Source organism: Somniosus microcephalus, chromosome 19 (genome assembly GCF_052327205.1).
Source record: "Somniosus microcephalus isolate GS21.2 chromosome 19, FLI_Smic_1.0, whole genome shotgun sequence".
NCBI lineage: Eukaryota > Metazoa > Chordata > Chondrichthyes > Squaliformes > Somniosidae > Somniosus > Somniosus microcephalus.
The window spans coordinates 66,198,840-66,215,735 of record NC_141005.1 but is presented as its reverse complement, the minus strand read 5'-3'; the positions used below and the strand labels follow the sequence as shown (position 1 = coordinate 66,215,735).

At 45.1% G+C, this 16,896-nt stretch overlaps 1 protein-coding gene across 2 annotated transcripts in view; it reads right to left on the bottom strand.

The window, feature by feature from the left end:
• The window catches only part of ufd1l (ubiquitin recognition factor in ER associated degradation 1), a 45,585-nt gene that overhangs the window by 13,754 nt on the left and 14,935 nt on the right, over nt 1–16,896 (bottom strand). For both annotated transcript variants that reach the window (XM_085961957.1, XM_085961958.1), the window contains exons 8-9: nt 16,114–16,179; nt 14,537–14,587 (exon numbers count right to left, since the gene is read on the bottom strand). In XM_085961957.1, the coding sequence (XP_085818083.1) occupies nt 14,537–14,587; nt 16,114–16,179 (117 nt within the window). The remainder of the gene's footprint in view (nt 1–14,536; nt 14,588–16,113; nt 16,180–16,896) is intronic.

Sequence of the window (16,896 nt, the reverse complement as noted above, 5' to 3'; positions counted from 1 at the left end):
AGGCTATCAAGGCAATGTGTAATGAAGATATACCCCTACAACACAAGGTGGACAACTTCTTGTTTGCCTACCGGAATGCGACACATGCGGTTACCAACCAAACTCCAGCCATGATGTTCTTCAATCGAAGACTACGATGCTGCTTGGATTTGGTTAAGCCAAGCGTCCGAAGAGATGTGGAGAACGGGCAGTTTCAGAATATGAATAAAAGGCCGACCAGGAGTTTTAAGATAGGTCAACCAGTTTTGGCCCGGGACTACCGCACAGAGAAATGGCAGCCAGGAACGATTTGTACACGGCAAGGACCGCTCATGTATACTGTGGACGTTGGAGAGAGCATTGTAAGACGCCATGCTGACCAGATTCTAGAGTCACTGGAAAACGTCAACTCCACACCACGATCTGATACACCTGGCGATGAAACCGACGTACCAATTGCAGCTACCGCAGAATCGGTGATATTGGAAGCAGATGAACCAAACAACGACATTGATCCCGACTCAACCTTGCCAGAAGAACCCAATACCCCTAAGAGGCGTTATCCTGACAGAATCAGGAAGCCTCCTCAAAGACTGAACTTATAATTGCTTAACCTCAACCAATGTATCTAGCAACCGTAATTGTGATTGTAATTAGTTATAATTTAGTTGTTAAATGAATGTTATGTACTGTTTATCTAAAAGGGGAGGAATTGTTGTGTATGTACCTTTAAGGGAACAACTGGTCTCAGACTGCAGTACCGGCAGTGACCACCCCTGTATAAAAGGCGCTAGCAATCTTCTGTAGTTTCAGTTTCCCGTTTGTCTCCATTCAGTAAAGACTTGTTATGATCAACTCCTGCTGTCCGTGTCTCAATTATACACGGACATAATAACATGGACTTCAGTAAGGCTTTTGACAAAGTCCCACATGGGAGACTGGTCAAGAAGGTAAGAGCCCATGGTATCCAAGGCAATTTGGCACATTGGATCCAAAATTGGCTTAGTGGCAGGAGGCAGAGGGTGATGGTCGAAGGTTGTTTTTGTGACTGGAAGCCTGTGTCCAGTGGTGTACCACAAGGATCGGTGCTGGGTCCTTTGCTGTTTGTAGTGTACATTAATGATTTAGATATGAATGTAGGAGGTATGATCAGTAAGTTCGCAGATGACACAAAAATTGGTGGAGTGGTAAATAGTGAGGAGGGAAGCCTCAGGCTACAGGACAATATAGACGGGTTGGTTAGATGGGCAGAACAGTAGCAAGTGGAATTTAACCCTGAAAAGTGTGAGGTGATGCATTTTGGGAGGACTAACAAGGCAAGGGAATACACAATGAATGGTAAGACCCTAGGAAGGACAGAGGATCAGAGGGACCTTGGTGTGCATGTACATAGATCCCTGAAGGCAGCAGGACAGGTAGATAAGGTGGTTAAAAAGGCATATGGGATACTTGCCTTCATTAGCCGAGGCATAGAATATAAGAGCAGGGAGGTTATGATGGAGCTGTACAAAACGCTAGTTAGGCCACAGCTGGAATACTGTGTGCAGTTCTGGTCGCCACACTATAGGAGGGTTGTGATTGCATTGGAGAGGGTGCAGAGGAGATTCACCAGGATGTTACCTGGGCTGGAGCACTTCACCTATGAAGAGAGACTGGACAGGCTGAGGTTGTTTTCCTTAGAGCAGAGAAGGCTGAGGGGGGAACTGATTGAGGTGTACAAAATTATGAGGGGCATCGATAGGGTAGATAGAAAGGAACTTTTCCCCTTAGTAGAGGGGTCAATAACCAGTGGGCATAGTTTCAAGGTAAGGGGCAGGAGGTTTAGAGGGGATTCGAGGAAAAACTTTTTCACCCAGAGGGTGGTTGGAATCTGGAACTCACTGCCTGAAAGGGTGGTAGAGGCAGGAACCCTCACAACATTCAAGAAGCATTTAGATGAGCACTTGAAATGCCATAGCATACAATGCTACGGACCAAGCGCTGGAAAATGAGATTAGAATAGACCGGGCTTGATGGCCGGTGCGGACTCGATGGGCCGAAGGGCCTCTTTCTGTGCTGTATAACGATGACTCTCCTCCTCACTGTTCACTATACTTCCAAGTTTTGTGTCCTCTGCAAATTATGCCCTGTACACCCATATCCAAGTCATTAATATATATCAAGAAAAGCAGTGGTCCTAGAACCGACCCCTGGGGAACACCACTGTATACCTTTCTCCAGTCCAAAAAAACAACCGTTCATCACTACTCTGTTTTCTATCTCTTAGCCAATTCCGTATCCATGCTGCCACTGTCCTTTTTATTCCATGGGCTTCAACTTTGCTGGCAAGCCTATTATGTGGCACTTTGTCGAATGCCTTTTGGAAATCCATGCACACTACGTCATCTACATTACCCTCATCAACCCTCTCTGTTACCTCATCAAAGAACTCAATCAAGTTAGTTAAACACGACTTGCCTTTAACAAATCCGTGCTGGCTTTCCTTAATTAATCCACACTTGTCCAAGTGACTGTTAATTTTGTCCCAGATTACGGTTTATAAAAGCTTCCCCACTGCGGAGGTCAAACTGACTGGCCTGTAGTTGCTGGGTTTATCTTTACACACTTTTTTGAACAATGGTGTAACATTTGCAATTCTCTCGTCCTCTGGCACCACCCCCCGTATCTAAGGAGGATTGGAATATTATGGCCAGTACCTCCACGATTTCCTTCCTCAATTCCCTCAGCATCCTAGGATGCATCCTATCCGTTCCTGGTGATTTATCTACTTTAAGTATAGCCAGCCTTTCTAATACCGCCTCTTTATCAATTTTTATCCTATCAAGTATCTCCACTACCTCCTCCTTTACTATGCCTATGACAGCATCTTCTTCCTTGGTGAAGACAGATGCAAAGTACTCGTTTAGTACCTCAGCCTTACCCTCTGCCTCCATGCATAGGTCTCCTTTTTGGTCCCTAAATCGGTCCCACCCCTCCTCTTACCACCCTTTTACTGTTTATATGCCTATAGAAGACTTTTGGATTACCTTTTATGTTGGCTGCCACTCTTATTCTCATACCCTCTCTTTGCCCCTTATTTTCTTTCACTTCTCCTCTGACCTTTCTATATATAGCCTGATTCTCAGATGTATTTGCAACCTGACATCTGTCATATGCGCTCTTTTTCTGCTTCATCATATTCTCTATCTTTTTCGTCATCCAGGGAGCCCTGACTTTAGTTGCCCTGCCTTTCCCCCTAGTGGGAATGTACCTCGACTATACCTAAATATTTCCTCTTTAAAGGCAGCCCATTGTTCCATTACAGTTTTGTCTGCCAATCTTTGATTCCAGTTTACCTCGGCCAGATCCGTTCTCATCCCACTGAAATTGGCCTTCCCCCAGTTAAACATTTTTACTCTAGATTGCTCCTTGTCCTTTTCCATAGCTAATCTAAACCTTATGATACGATGATCACGGTTCCCTAAATGTTCACCAACTGACATTTGGTCCACTTGACCAACCTCATTCCCCAGAACTAGATCCAGCAATGCCTCCTCCCTCGTCAGGCCAGAAACATACTGATCAAGAAAGTTCTCCTGAACACACTTCAGAAATGTTTCCCCTTCTCTGTCCTTAACACTATTACGATCCCAGTCTATATTAGGATAGTTGAAGTCTCCCATTATTACTACTCTATAGTTCTTGCACCTCTCTGTAATTTCTCTGCAAATTTGCTCCTCCATCTCTTTCCCACTGGTCTACAGAATACACCTAGTAGCGTAATGGCACCGCTATTATTTCTTAACTCTAGCCATATAGATTCTGTCCTTGGCCCCTCCAGGACATCCTCCCTCTCCAGCACTGTAACATTCTCCTTGACCAATACTGCCACACCACCTCCTATCTTTCCTTCCCTATGTTTCCTGAACACTTTATAACCTGGAATATTTAATACACAATCCTGCCCTTTTTTGAGCCAGGTCTCAGTTGTTGCCATAACTGACTGTAAAAGCTTTCATAGATATTGTGAAGAGAAAAAGATTGGTGAAGTCAAGTGTAGGTCCCTTGCAGTCAGAATCAGGGGAATTTATAATGGAGAACAAAGAAATGGCAGACCAATTAAATAAATACTTTGGTTCTGTCTTCACAAAGGAGGACACAAATAACCTCCCAGAGATGTCGGGGAACATAGGGTCTAATGAGATTGAGGAATTGAATGAAATCAGTATTTGTAGGGAAATGGTGTTAGGGAAATTGGCGGGATTGAAGGCCGATAAATCCCCAGGGCCTGATAATCTACATCCTAGGGTACTTAAGGAAGTGGCCCTAGAAATAGTAGATGCATTGCTGGTCATCTTCCAACATTCAATGGAATCTGGAACAGTACCCATGGATTGGATGGTAGCTAATGTTACCCCACTATTCAAAAAAGGCGGTAGAGAGAAAACGGGGAATTATAGACCGGTAAGCCTGACATCGGTAGTGGGGAAAATACTAGAGTCCATTATAAAAGATGTAATAGCAGAGCACTTGGAAAACAGTGGCAGGATCGGACAAAGTCAACATGGATTTACAAAAGGTAAATCGTGCTTGACTAATCTACTGGAATTTTTTGAGGATGTAACTGGTAGAATAGATAAGGGAGAACCAGTGGATGTGGTGTATTTGGACTTTCAGAAGGCTTTCGATAAGGTCCCGCATAAGAGATTAGCATATAAAGTTAAAGCACACGGGATTGGGGGTAAGGTACTATCTTGGATAGAGAACTGGTTGGCAGACAGGAAGCAAAGAGTTGGAATAAACGGGTCTTTTTCCGAGTGGCAGGCAGTGACTAGTGGGGTACCTCAGGGATCGGTCCTTGGACCCCGGCTATTCAGAATATATATTAATGATCTAGACAAAGGAACTACAGGAAACTTTGGTTTATCTGGAGATTGTATGTCCGGAAACCTCGATCTAACGGCAGAAATCAGCAGCCGTTTTGGTTAGGTTTTTTTTCTTCTCCCTAGCATTTTTTTTTAAAATAAAAACAGTCAGGCTCTGGAAAGCATCTCTGTAGCTTAGCAACAGCTTCAGAGATGCTTCCAAGGTACGGGCCGAGTGTTTACAAGCTGTTGCTAAGCAACAGTGTTTGTTGTCAGATACGGAGATGAAAACCTCCGTATCCTTCAACATTAGCGCTGGTCTATCCAGAAGTTTTGATGGGACCGAGCTGCTGCCGATCTGTCGGTGCCGGATATCGCGAAGTTTCCTGTAGATGTAATATCTCCAAGTTTGCAGACGACACAAAGCTGAGTGGGCGTGTGTGCTGAGAGGAGGATGCCGAGAAACTCCAGGATGATTTGGACAGGTTGGGTGATTGGGCAGAAGCATGGCAGATGCAATATAACGTGGATAAATGTGAGGTTATCCACTGGTGGCAAAAACAGGAAGGCAGATTATCTGAATGGCAATAGATTGGGAGAAGGGGAAGTGCAACGAGACCTGGGTGTCCTTGTGCACCAGTCGCTGAAGGTAAGCATGCAGGTGCAGCAGGCAGTTAAGAAGGCAAATGGTATGTTGGCCTTCGTAGCGAGAGGGTTTGAGTACAGGAACAAGGATGTCTTACTGCAGTTGTACAGGGCCTTGGTGAGACCACACCTTGAGTATTGTGTGCAGTTTTGGTCACCTTATCTGAGGAAGGATGTTCTTGCCATGGAAGGAGTTCAGCGAAGATTCACCAGGTTGATACCTGGGATGGCAGGAATGACGTATGAGGAGAGATTGGGTCGATTGGGCTTATACTCGCTGGAGTTTGGAAGAATGAGAGGGGATCTCATTGAAACTTATAAAATTCTAACAGGACTAGACAGACTAGATGCAGGAAGGATGTTCCCAATGGTCGGGGAGTCCAGAACCAGGGGTCACAGTCTAAGGATAAGGGGTAAGCCATTTAGGGCAGAAATGAGGAGGAATTTCTTCACCCAGAGAGTGGTGAACCTGTGGAATTCTCTACCACAGAAGGCAGTAGAGGCCAATTCACTAAATATATTCAAGAAGGAGTTGGATATATTTCTTAAGGCTAAAGGGATCAAGGGGTCTGGGGAGAAAGCAGGGACAGGGTACTGAATTTGGATGATCAGCCATGATCGCATTGAATGGCGGAGCAGGCTCGAGGGGCCGAATGGCCTACTCCTGCTCCTATCTTCTATGTTTCTATGACATCATATACCCATGTGGCTATCTGTGCCTGCAGCTCACTTATCTTGTTTACTACGCTTCGTGCGTTCACATACATACACTGTAAACCCATCTTAGACCATCCTGTATTCTCTCTTAGTTCGACCCCACCTAATACCTTACTATTTCTTATTTTAGTGCTCCCTGCCTCAGGAATCTAAAGCCCTCCCTCCTGCACCATTTCTCCAGCCACGCATTCATCTGCACTTACTCACCGATAACCTGCTAACTGATGCCCAGTTTGGGTTCCGCCAGGATCACTCGGCTCCAGACCTAATTACAGCCTTGGTTCAAACATGGACAAAAGAGCTGAATTCCAGAGGTGAGGAGTGACTGCCCTTGACATCAAGGCAGCATTTGTTCGAGTGTGGCACAAAGGAGCCCTGGTGAAATTGAAGTCGATGGGGATCGGGGGAAAACTTTTCACTGGCTGGAGTGATACCTAGCACAAAGGAGGATGGTTGTGCTTGTTGGAGTTCAATCATCTCAGCCCCATGACATCGCTGCAGGAGTTCCTCAGGGCAGTGTTCTAGGCCCAACCATCTTCAGCTGCTTCATCAATGACCTTCCCTCCATCATAAAGTCAGAAGCGGGGATGTTCGCTGATGATTACAGTGTTCAGTTCGATTTGCAATTCCTCAGATAATGAAGTAATCCGTGCCCACATGCAACAAGACCTGGACAACATCCAGGCTTGGGCTGATAAGTGGAAAGCAACATTCACGCCACACAAGTGCCAGGCAATGACCATTTCCAACAAGAGAGAGTCTAACCACCTCCCCATGACATTCAATGGCATCACCATCATCAAATCCCCCACCATAAACATCCTGAGGGTCACCATTGACAAAAAACTTAACTGGACCAGCCACATAAATACAGTGGCTACAAGACCAGGTCATAGGCTGGATATTCTGTGGCGAGTTACTCACCTCCTGACTCCTCAAAGCCTTTCTACCATCTACAAGGCACAAGTCAGGAGTGTGATGGAATACTCTCCACTTGCCTGGATGAGTGCAGCTCCAACAACACTCAAGAAGCTCGACACCATCCAGCACAAAGCAGCCCGTTTGATTGGCACCTCATCCACCACCTTAAACAGTCACTCCCTCCACCACCGGCACACCGTGGCTACAGTGTGTACCATCTACAAGATGCACTGCAACAACTCGCCAAGGCTTCCTCGCTAGTACCTCCCAAACCCGCGACCTCTACCTAGAAGGACAAGGGCAGCAGGCGCATGGCGACACCATATCCAAATTACCCTCCATGCCACACACCATCCTGACTTGGAAATATATTGAAGCAGCGGCAAGAGGATAAAGAGCGGCCCGGGTACGGACCGGAATTAAAGCAGCGGCAGCAGCGAGAGGATAAAGAGCAGCCCGAGAGCGGACCTGAATTAAAGCAGCAGCAGCAGCGAGAGGATAAAGAGCGGCCCAGGAGCGGACCTGAATTAAAGCAGCGGCGAGAGGATAAAGAGCGGCCCGAGAGCGGACCTGAATTAAAGCAGCGGCGAGAGGATAAAGAGCGGCCCGAGAGCGGACCTGAATTAAAGCAGCAGTGAGAGGATAAAGAGCGGCCCAGGAGCGGACCTGAATTAAAGCAGCGGTGAAAGGATAAAGAGCGGCCCGAGAGCGGACCTGAATTAAAGCAGCGGCAGGAGTATAAAGAACGGCCCGAGAGCGAACCTGAACAAAAGCAGCGGCAGGAGTATAAAGAACGGCCCGAGAGCGAACCTGAACAAAAGCAGCGGCAGGAGTATAAAGAACGGCCCGAGAGCGAACCTGAACAAAAGCAGCGGCAGCATGATAAAGAGCGGCCTGAGAGCGGACCTGAATTAAAGCAGCGGCAGGAGTATAAAGAACGGCCCGAGAGCGAACCTGAACAAAAGCAGCGGCAGGAGTATAAAGAACGGCCCGAGAGCGAACCTGAACAAAAGCAGCGGCAGGAGTATAAAGAACGGCCCGAGAGCGAACCTGAACAAAAGCAGCGGCAGCATGATAAAGAGCGGCCTGAGAGCGGACCTGAATTAAAGCAGCGGTGAGAAGATAAAGAGCGGCCCGAGTGTGGACCTGAATTAAAGCAGCGGCAGCGGCGAGAGGATAAAGTGCAGCCAGAGAGTGGACCTGAATTAAAGCAGCGACGAGGCTCCGATTCAAAAACAACAAAAAATTAAAGAGTGGCGTCACAGGAGCGCAGGCAGGTGATTGGTTGCTGAGTATTACAGCTTTTTTTTTGCTCTCGGAGTTAGGGAAGCAGCTTAAATTGAGAGCCGAGAAACTGTAACTTGTTATATTAATAATTAAACTCGATAAAATAATCAAAACAAAACTAAAATATCGATTGAATAAAAGCTTTAACTAATTAATTAACAAATATACCAAGGTTAGAGATGGTAGGGCAGGTGGTATGTCATAACTGCAGCACGTGGGGGTTGTGGAGAGCATCACAATCCCAAGCAACCACATCTGCAGTAAGTGTCTGCAACTCGAGGAACTTCGGCTCAGAGTTATTGAGCTGGAGTCCGAGTTGCAGACATTGCGATGTATCAGGGAGGGGGAGAGTTACCTGGACACTTTGTTCCACGAGGCAGTCACACCCTTTAGGTTAAGTAGTACTTTAGAGTTAGTCAGTGGTCAGGGACAGAAGGGTGTGACTGCGAGTCAGGAAGGTATGGGGACCCACGATGTAGTGATGGAGGAGCCTCAGCTTGTCCAACAGGTACGAGGTACTTGCTACCTGTATGGATGAGGAAAAGGACTGTAGGGAGGCTAGGCAAACTGACCACAGCACCATGGTACAGGGGGCCATCCAAGTGGGGCGGGGGCGGAGAAGGAAGGAATGTGGTAGTGGCAGGGGATAGTATAGTCAGGGGGATACTGTTCTCTGCAGCAGTGAAAGGGAATCCGAAGGCTGTGTTGCCTGCCCGCTGCCAGGGTTAAGGATATCTTCTCGTGGCTGGAGAAGAACTTAGAGTGGGAGGTGGAGGATCCAGTTGTCGTGGTCCATGCAAGAATGAGGTTCTGCTGAGGGAGCTCGAGGAGCTAGGGTCTAAATTAATAAGCAGAAACTCAATGGTAATAATCTCTGGGTTACTACTTGAGCCATGTGCATATTGGCATAGGGTCAAGCAGATCAGAGAGTTAAATGCGTGGCTGAAAGAGTGGTGTGGGAAGAAGGGGTTTCAATTCATGGGGCACTGGCACCTGTAGTGGGGAAAGAGGGAGTTGTTCCGTCGGGACGGGCTCCACTTAAACCGGGCTGGAATCGAGTATCTAGGGCTGTAGATAGGGCTTTAAACTAAAAAGGGGGGAGGGGGGGGGTCAGGTGGGAGGAAATTTATAAATTTAAAGAGAAAGGTCAAGGTGTAGCAATTTGGGTAAAGATAAGCAGAGCGTGACAGGAAGGGACAGAGGGGTTGATTTTCCTGGAGCCGTCAGGCGGGGTTTCAGGCGTGTGGGGGTGGGGGATCCCGATTTCGGGGGTCCCGCCCAAAACCCGCCTCCACGTGAGTTTCAGGGGAGGCAGGTACCCGCCCCGCACTGGGACCCGCTGACCCGAGGCGGGAAGGGATTAGTGTTTTGGACCCAACTCCTGGAGGACAGGAGCCAAGGTTAGAGCACACCAATACCCAAATAATGTATAAACTACATCAATAGCCATCAATAAAACAATTACTCCAGAAAAATAGTGCAGTGGAGATAAATTAATGGCCCTGCTAGCTTACCAGCTAATATTCTTTCCAGAATCACTGAAGAACTGTTGACAATCAGTCTTGCAGCCATGAAGAAGCGGGTACAAGGATGTTTTGCCATGCCCATCAAGCATCTAAAAAGAATCAACTCTCTAGAAATAGTTTGACTGTTAAGCACTTACTTCCTTCCACGGATGTTTACTCATGAACTATGCTTTAGGACAGCAATGAAGGATAAAGCACAATGTATTCCAGTACATAGTTATCGGACAGCGGTCACGCTAGGCTTCTTTGCAGTAACCGAATGGACTGTACAAACACGGAGGCATGAAGGAAAAAAGTCTTGTGTAAATATGCTCATCGCCCTGCCTTTGCTGACTTAAGCAAGAGTGATGTGTCATCAGACAAGAAGGGGTAGAACTTCCTGGAGCCGTCAGGCGGGGTTTCAGGCGTGTGGGGAGGGGGGGGGGGGGGGGGGGGGGAGGGGGGAAATCCCGAATTCGGGGGTCCCGACACCATCCCACCCAAAACCCGCCTCCACGCAAGTTTCACAGGAGGCGGGTACCCGCCCCGCACTGGGACCCGCCAACCCGAGGCGGGAAGGGATTAGTGCCAATTAACTGCCTGTTAACAGGTAGTTAACAGGCAGTTTTTAGCCTAACCCCTATTTTGAGGGGTGTCGTGTGGGATTCCCAATGGATCCAAACCACGCCAGGTTAGAGGAGTCGGGCCGTCGGGTTGAAGGACTTGGAGGGGTCGCGATGTCGGTGTTCAGGTGAGTGATGGGTGCATGAGTGCAAAGGTAAGTGTGTTTGGTGTGTCTAAAGTGTGTAAAGAAGTTTAAATTACCTGTACTTAACAGCCTTTCTTCCTCTAGGTTTCGGGTGTCCATCACTCAGCCGGAACTGAAAGCAAAATGGCTACGAGCTGTCAAAAGTGACAGCCTTCAGCTTTCATTGCCGGTGAGACTTCTAACTGAGTCTGTGCAGAAGGGCTCAGGTTAGAAGTCAGACTGTCAGTGTTTGACAGCTTCAAACAGCTGTGAAACACTGATATTTCATCTGCCAAGACCTCGACAGATGAAATTTCAGTCTGTGATGTCACCTGTTGCCAGGTGGCCCTTAATTGGCCTGCTGAGCCCGCTGGGCGGGCTTAACAAGGTCAATCAAGGGAAAATCGCGTGGATTGGCCGAACATCGATGTAGGCGGGACTAAAATCCGAAAGTTGTAGTCCCGCCTCCTTCCCAACAGCTTTATGAAAATCGACCCGAGAGAGTTTAGCGGTAGCAGTAAAGCAGAGAATAAGGTCAAAGCGGGGAATAATGGTAGAAAATGTAAATTTAAAGGTCCTTTAGCTGAATACAACAAAGCATTCATAACGGAGATAGACGAACTAGTGGCACAAATAGAGATAAATGGGTTTGATCTAATAGCCATTACAGAGACGGTTGCAAGGTGACCAAGGTTGGGAACTAAATGTTCTGGGGTACTTGATGTTTCAAAAAAGACAGGCAGAATAGAAAAGGAGGGGGAGTAGTCCTGATAATAAAGGATGACATACGGACAGTAGAGAAAAAGAATCTCGGTTCGGAAGATCAGGAAGTAGGATCAGTATGGGTGGAGATAAGGAATAACAAGGGGCAGAAAACACTGGTGGGAGTAGTATATAGGCCCCCTAACAGTAGCTATACCGTTGGACAGAATATTCATCAAGAAATAGTAGGAGCTTGCGACAAAGGTAATGCAATAATCGTGGGGGACTTTAATCTTTATATAGACTGGACAAATCAAATTGGCAAAAGTAGTCTGGAGGACGAGTTCATGGAATGCATTTGGGATAGTTTCCTAGAATAATACTTCATGAAACCAACCAGGGAACAGGCTATTTTAGATCTTGTATAGTGTAATGAGACAGGGTTAATTAGCAATCTCATAGTAAAGGATCCTCTGGGGCAGGGTGATCATAATATGATAAACATAACGTGAAATTCTGAGAGTGACTTGCCCGAGTCCGAAACTAGAGTCTTAAACTTAAATAAAGCCAATTACACAGGTATGAGGGGTAAGTTGTCTAAGGTAGATTGGAAAAATAGATTAAAAGGTATGGCAGTAGATAAGCAGTGGCTATCATTTAAAGAAATATTTCATAATTCTCAACAAAAATACATTCCATTGAGAAACAAAAACTCCACGGGAAAAGTGATCCATCCGTGGCTAACTAAAGATGTTAATGATAGCATTAGATTGAAAAAAGCTTATAATGTGAAGAATAGTAGTAAGCCTGAGGATTGGGAGAGTTTCAGAAACCAGCAAAGGATGATGAAAAAATTGATAAAAAGGGAAAAAATAGAATGAGATAACTAGCAAGAAATATAAAAGCAGATTGTAAGAGCTTCTACAAGTATGTAAAAAGAGAGCAGCAAAAGTAAACATTGGTCCCTTAGAGGTTGAGACGGGAGAAATTATTATGGGGAATAAGGAAATGGCAGAAACGTTAAACAAATATTTTGTATCGGTCTGCATAGTAGAAGACACAAAAAGCATACCAAAAATGGTGGGGAACCAAAGGTCTAATGAGGGTGAGGAACTTAACTTAATTAATACAAGTAGAGTAAAAGTACTAGAGAAAGTAATGGGACTACAAGCTGACAAATCCCCTGGACCTGACGGCCTACATCCTAGGGTTCTAAAAGAGGTGGCTGAAGAGATAGTGGATGCATTGGTTTTGATCTTCCAAAATTCCCTAGATTCTAGAACAGTCCCAGCGGATTGGAAGGTAGCAAATGTAATCCCGCTATTCAAGAAAGGAGGGAAGAGAGAAAACAGGGAACTACAGGCCAGTTAGCCCGACATCAGTCATCAGGAAATTGCTGGAATCCATTGTTAAGGAAGTGGTATCAGGGCACTTAGAAAATCATAACATGATTAGGCAGAGTCAACATGGTTTTATGAAAGGGAATTAATGTTGACAAATTTATTAGAGTTTTTTGAGGATGTAACTAGCAGGGTAGGTAAAGGGGAACCAGTGGATGTAGTATATTTGGATTTCCAAAATGCATTCGATAAGGTGCCACAAAAAAGGTTATTACACAAGATAAGGGCTCATGGGTTTGGGGGTAATATAGTAGCACGGATAGAGGATTTATTAACAGACAGAAAACAGCGTGTACAGACAAACAGGTCTATTTTCCGGTTGGCAGGCTGTAACTAGTAGGGTGCCGCAAGGATCAGTGCTGGGGCCTCAGCTATTTACAAACTATATTAATGACCTAGATGAAGGGACCGAGTGTAATGTATCCAAGTTTGCTGATGATACAAAGCTAGGTGGGACAGTAAGCTGTCAGGAGAACGCAAAGAGTCTGCAAAGGAATATAGATAGACTGAGTGAGTGGGCAGTAAGGTGGTAGGAAGAATAGAAAAACAGAATATGTTTTAAATGGTGAGAAACTTTCAAATGTTGGTGTTCAGAGAGATTTGGGTATCCTCATGCAAGAAACACAGAAAGCTAGCATGCAGGTACAGCAAGCAATAAGGAAGGCAAATGGCATGTTGGCCTTTATTACAAGGGGGTTGGAGTATAAGAGTAAGGAAGTCTTGCTACAATTGCACAGGGCCTTGGCGAGACCACACCTGGAGTACTGTGCACAGTTTTGGTCTCCTTATCTAAGGAAGGATATACTTGCCTTAGAGGCGGTGCAACAAAGGTTCACTAGATTGATTCCTGGAATGAGAGGGCTGTCCTATGATGAGAGATTGTGTAGAATGGGCCTATACTCTCTGGAGTTTAGAAGAATGAGAGGTGATCTCATTGAAACATGCAAGATTCTGAAGGGGATTGACAGGGTAGATGCTGAGAGGTTGTTTCCCCTGGCTGGAGGGTCTAGAACTAGGGGGCATAGTCTCAGGATAAGGGGGAGGCCATTTAAGACTGAAATGAGGAGGAATTTCTTCACTCAGAGGGTTGTGAATCTTTGGAATTCACTGACCCAGAGGGCTGTGAATGCAGAGTCTTTGAGTAAATTCAAAGCTGAGAGAGATAGATTTTTGGACTCTAGGGGACTCAAGGGATATGGAGATCGGACGGGAAAGTGGAGTTGAGGTCGATGATCAGCCATGATCTTATTGAATGGCGGAGCAGGCTCGAGGGGCTGTATGGCCTACACCTGCTCCTATTTCTTATATTCTTATATCACCCTTCTTTCATTGCCGCTGGGTCAAAATCCTGGAACTCCCTCCCTAACAGCACTGTGGGAGTATCTTCACCACATGGACTGCAAGAAGGAGGCTCATCACCAACGTTCCCTTGAAGCCGCGCAGTGCTCCAGGGATCCCATGCAGCCGGCTTGTCATTGCAAAAACCGCATATATCTGGTATTTTGAATGGCCTGGCACAAAATTTTTTTTTTTTTTTTTTTTTTTTAAAAAAGAGGGAACATTGTTCACCACCTTTTTAAGGGCAATTAGGGATGGGCAATAAATGCTGGCCTTGCCAGCGATGCCCACATCCTGTGAATGAATTAAAAAAAAGAATGTACCAACAGTATTGGAGACAGATTACATGACTGTAAATGAGGAGACAGTCAATTTAATAAACTGCCCTATAACTAAAACTGAATCCCAGGTATCATATTACAGGACATTAGTGTTTTGTTTTCTACTCACCCTGAAGCCTAAATCAATTGGTACAAAGGCAGTGTGATCAGCCTCAATGTCCTAGAAACAAAACAAAGATAATCCATATAAAATATCAGAGGGTAAGTTGAAATAGACTTTTTTGAATCAGATTATGTTACTGCTGAAATAAGTAAATTGCTTTTGTATTGTGGTGTTATTTCCACAGCACTCCTGATCACAGCATAGTTTCGCGATCAACCTTTACATACTGTTTGAAAGACTTCAAAAAATTTCAATCTGTTGAGTTCAAACATCAAAAGAATTCTTAGCTAGATGAAAACTGAGTTGCAAAATAAAGGCGGGAGAGACACATTGCTAACTGCATCAACAAACATTTAGTTACACCGAAGGATCAAAATCACAAAAAAAGCTAAGAAACACAAATCGAGAGGTCAGTTCCACGTCTCCTCGATGCCATGGTAATGGTTTCTATCAATTCCAGAAATTGTTTCCCTTGTACTACAGTGAGCTGAAGGTGGAGATTAATTTTCCTAATTTAAGTAAAATAACTTCAGCCAGGGAGTCATGATCTCTGTTATAATAAAAACATAGGCAAGAATAGATACACCACTAACGTCGGTCACTTTGGGCCACTGAATTTAAACAGCATCGTCAGGGCAGAACAAGAAGGCAGATCTGAAGAACCATCTCAAAACTACGACTGATTAAGCATCTAATTTATCGTTTGAGGTCTCGGAGCAGGAGGACATAAAACCTGATCTGTGAGAAGAAGCAAGATTCTAGACAAGAACATCACAGAGGATTTGGGAGATACAGGCATTTCTGAATTATGACCAACCTGCTCCAACAAATCCTTTTTCTTTTTATACAGCAATAAAAAGACTTGCAAGAAAGGCATTATATAGCACCTTTCACGACCTCAGGACATCCCAAAGCACTTTACAGCCAATGAAGTACTTTTGAAGTGCAGTCACTGTTATAATGTAGGAAATGTGCCAGTTTGTGCATAGCGAGGCCCCACAACAGCAATGTGATAATGACCAGATAATCTGTTTTAGTGATGTTGGTTGAGGGATAAATATTGGCAACAGTGATTCTCAGCCTCTATTTGTAACTTTCAACATGTCTTCCAAAAAAAAAACCATGTTTAGCACACTGGACTACAATTGAGTGAGGATAAGCAAGTGTACGTAACACATGGTTTCAGACCAGGCAGAATATCAAATAAATATCTCTGTTTTTCGTGGGAGCTCAGTCATAAAAACTCTCCAGGTCATATGTGGATTATCATACACACATCAAAGGGCCAAAGGTCAACTTCAAGTGGCAAATTAAGTAGCTCTTTACCCATATTCTGTAAATGAAATGCTTTATTAACCTGGAATGTGATTAATCAAAACGCATGATGCACACTACAGCCTTACCGATGCAAACATCGGTGCAACAAATGAACACTCATGAACAGCCAAATCATGAGAACTATCACAAATACACCTGGGGTGAATGTTACTAAAAATTTGTTCCACATCTGACTGAAACACTTTCCCCGTATGATCATCTAAAATTGAGTATCTAAAAAGACTTGTTACAATACAGTTTCATACCGAGGTGTCTTCAGGCTGGTAATGTCTCTCAGGCTCTTTGTATCCCAGTGGAGCATCAAAATCCACCTGCATATTAAACGGAGAAAATGCGAAGTGAGGACTTCCCCCATGCTAGACAGGAGGAAACAACAGATATGCAGAAGATGCACATTTGTGCATTCTTCTAATTAAAGTTGTGAAGATTTTTTCACAGAAGACTAATACACTTACAGCATAATGATCCCTGTGACTTGAGCGCTGCTCACCGCCCTTGGCTGGAGGAGACTACCTGCAACTGTGTATATCCAGCCCAATGGGGCACCAAATGTATGTATGGAGTAGCTGAGCCATACAGACCAGGAGATTTGCAAGTTTGACTACCAGTTGGTGCTGGGTTTGCTGATCTCAGCAGTGGATGTGCTGGCAGTGGATGTGCTACAACTTGCCTCTGCACCACTGGATTTTGAAGGGGCCAAAAAATAGTCAAACAGGGTTCCCACTCCTGATTGCTTTCCAACAATCTCTGCTGGAATCACACGAGGTGAGGGCAGGACTGGGCTTGGTCAAATATCCTACGGATACTCACCATCAAGGCTCACACATCAATAATAGCAATTTGAATGAAGCACGAATCGCCTGCAAGGCATCAATGCCTTCAGGAAAGCAGTGGAGGAAATTAGTGAAGAAGAATAATGAATATTCTTGAGGCTTTCAATTGCCAGGTGGTCACTGACGCGCCATCAATTACTCAAAAGACTGAGGTTAAGCGAGTAACAACCAGGCTTTTATTAACTAAAGAATGAA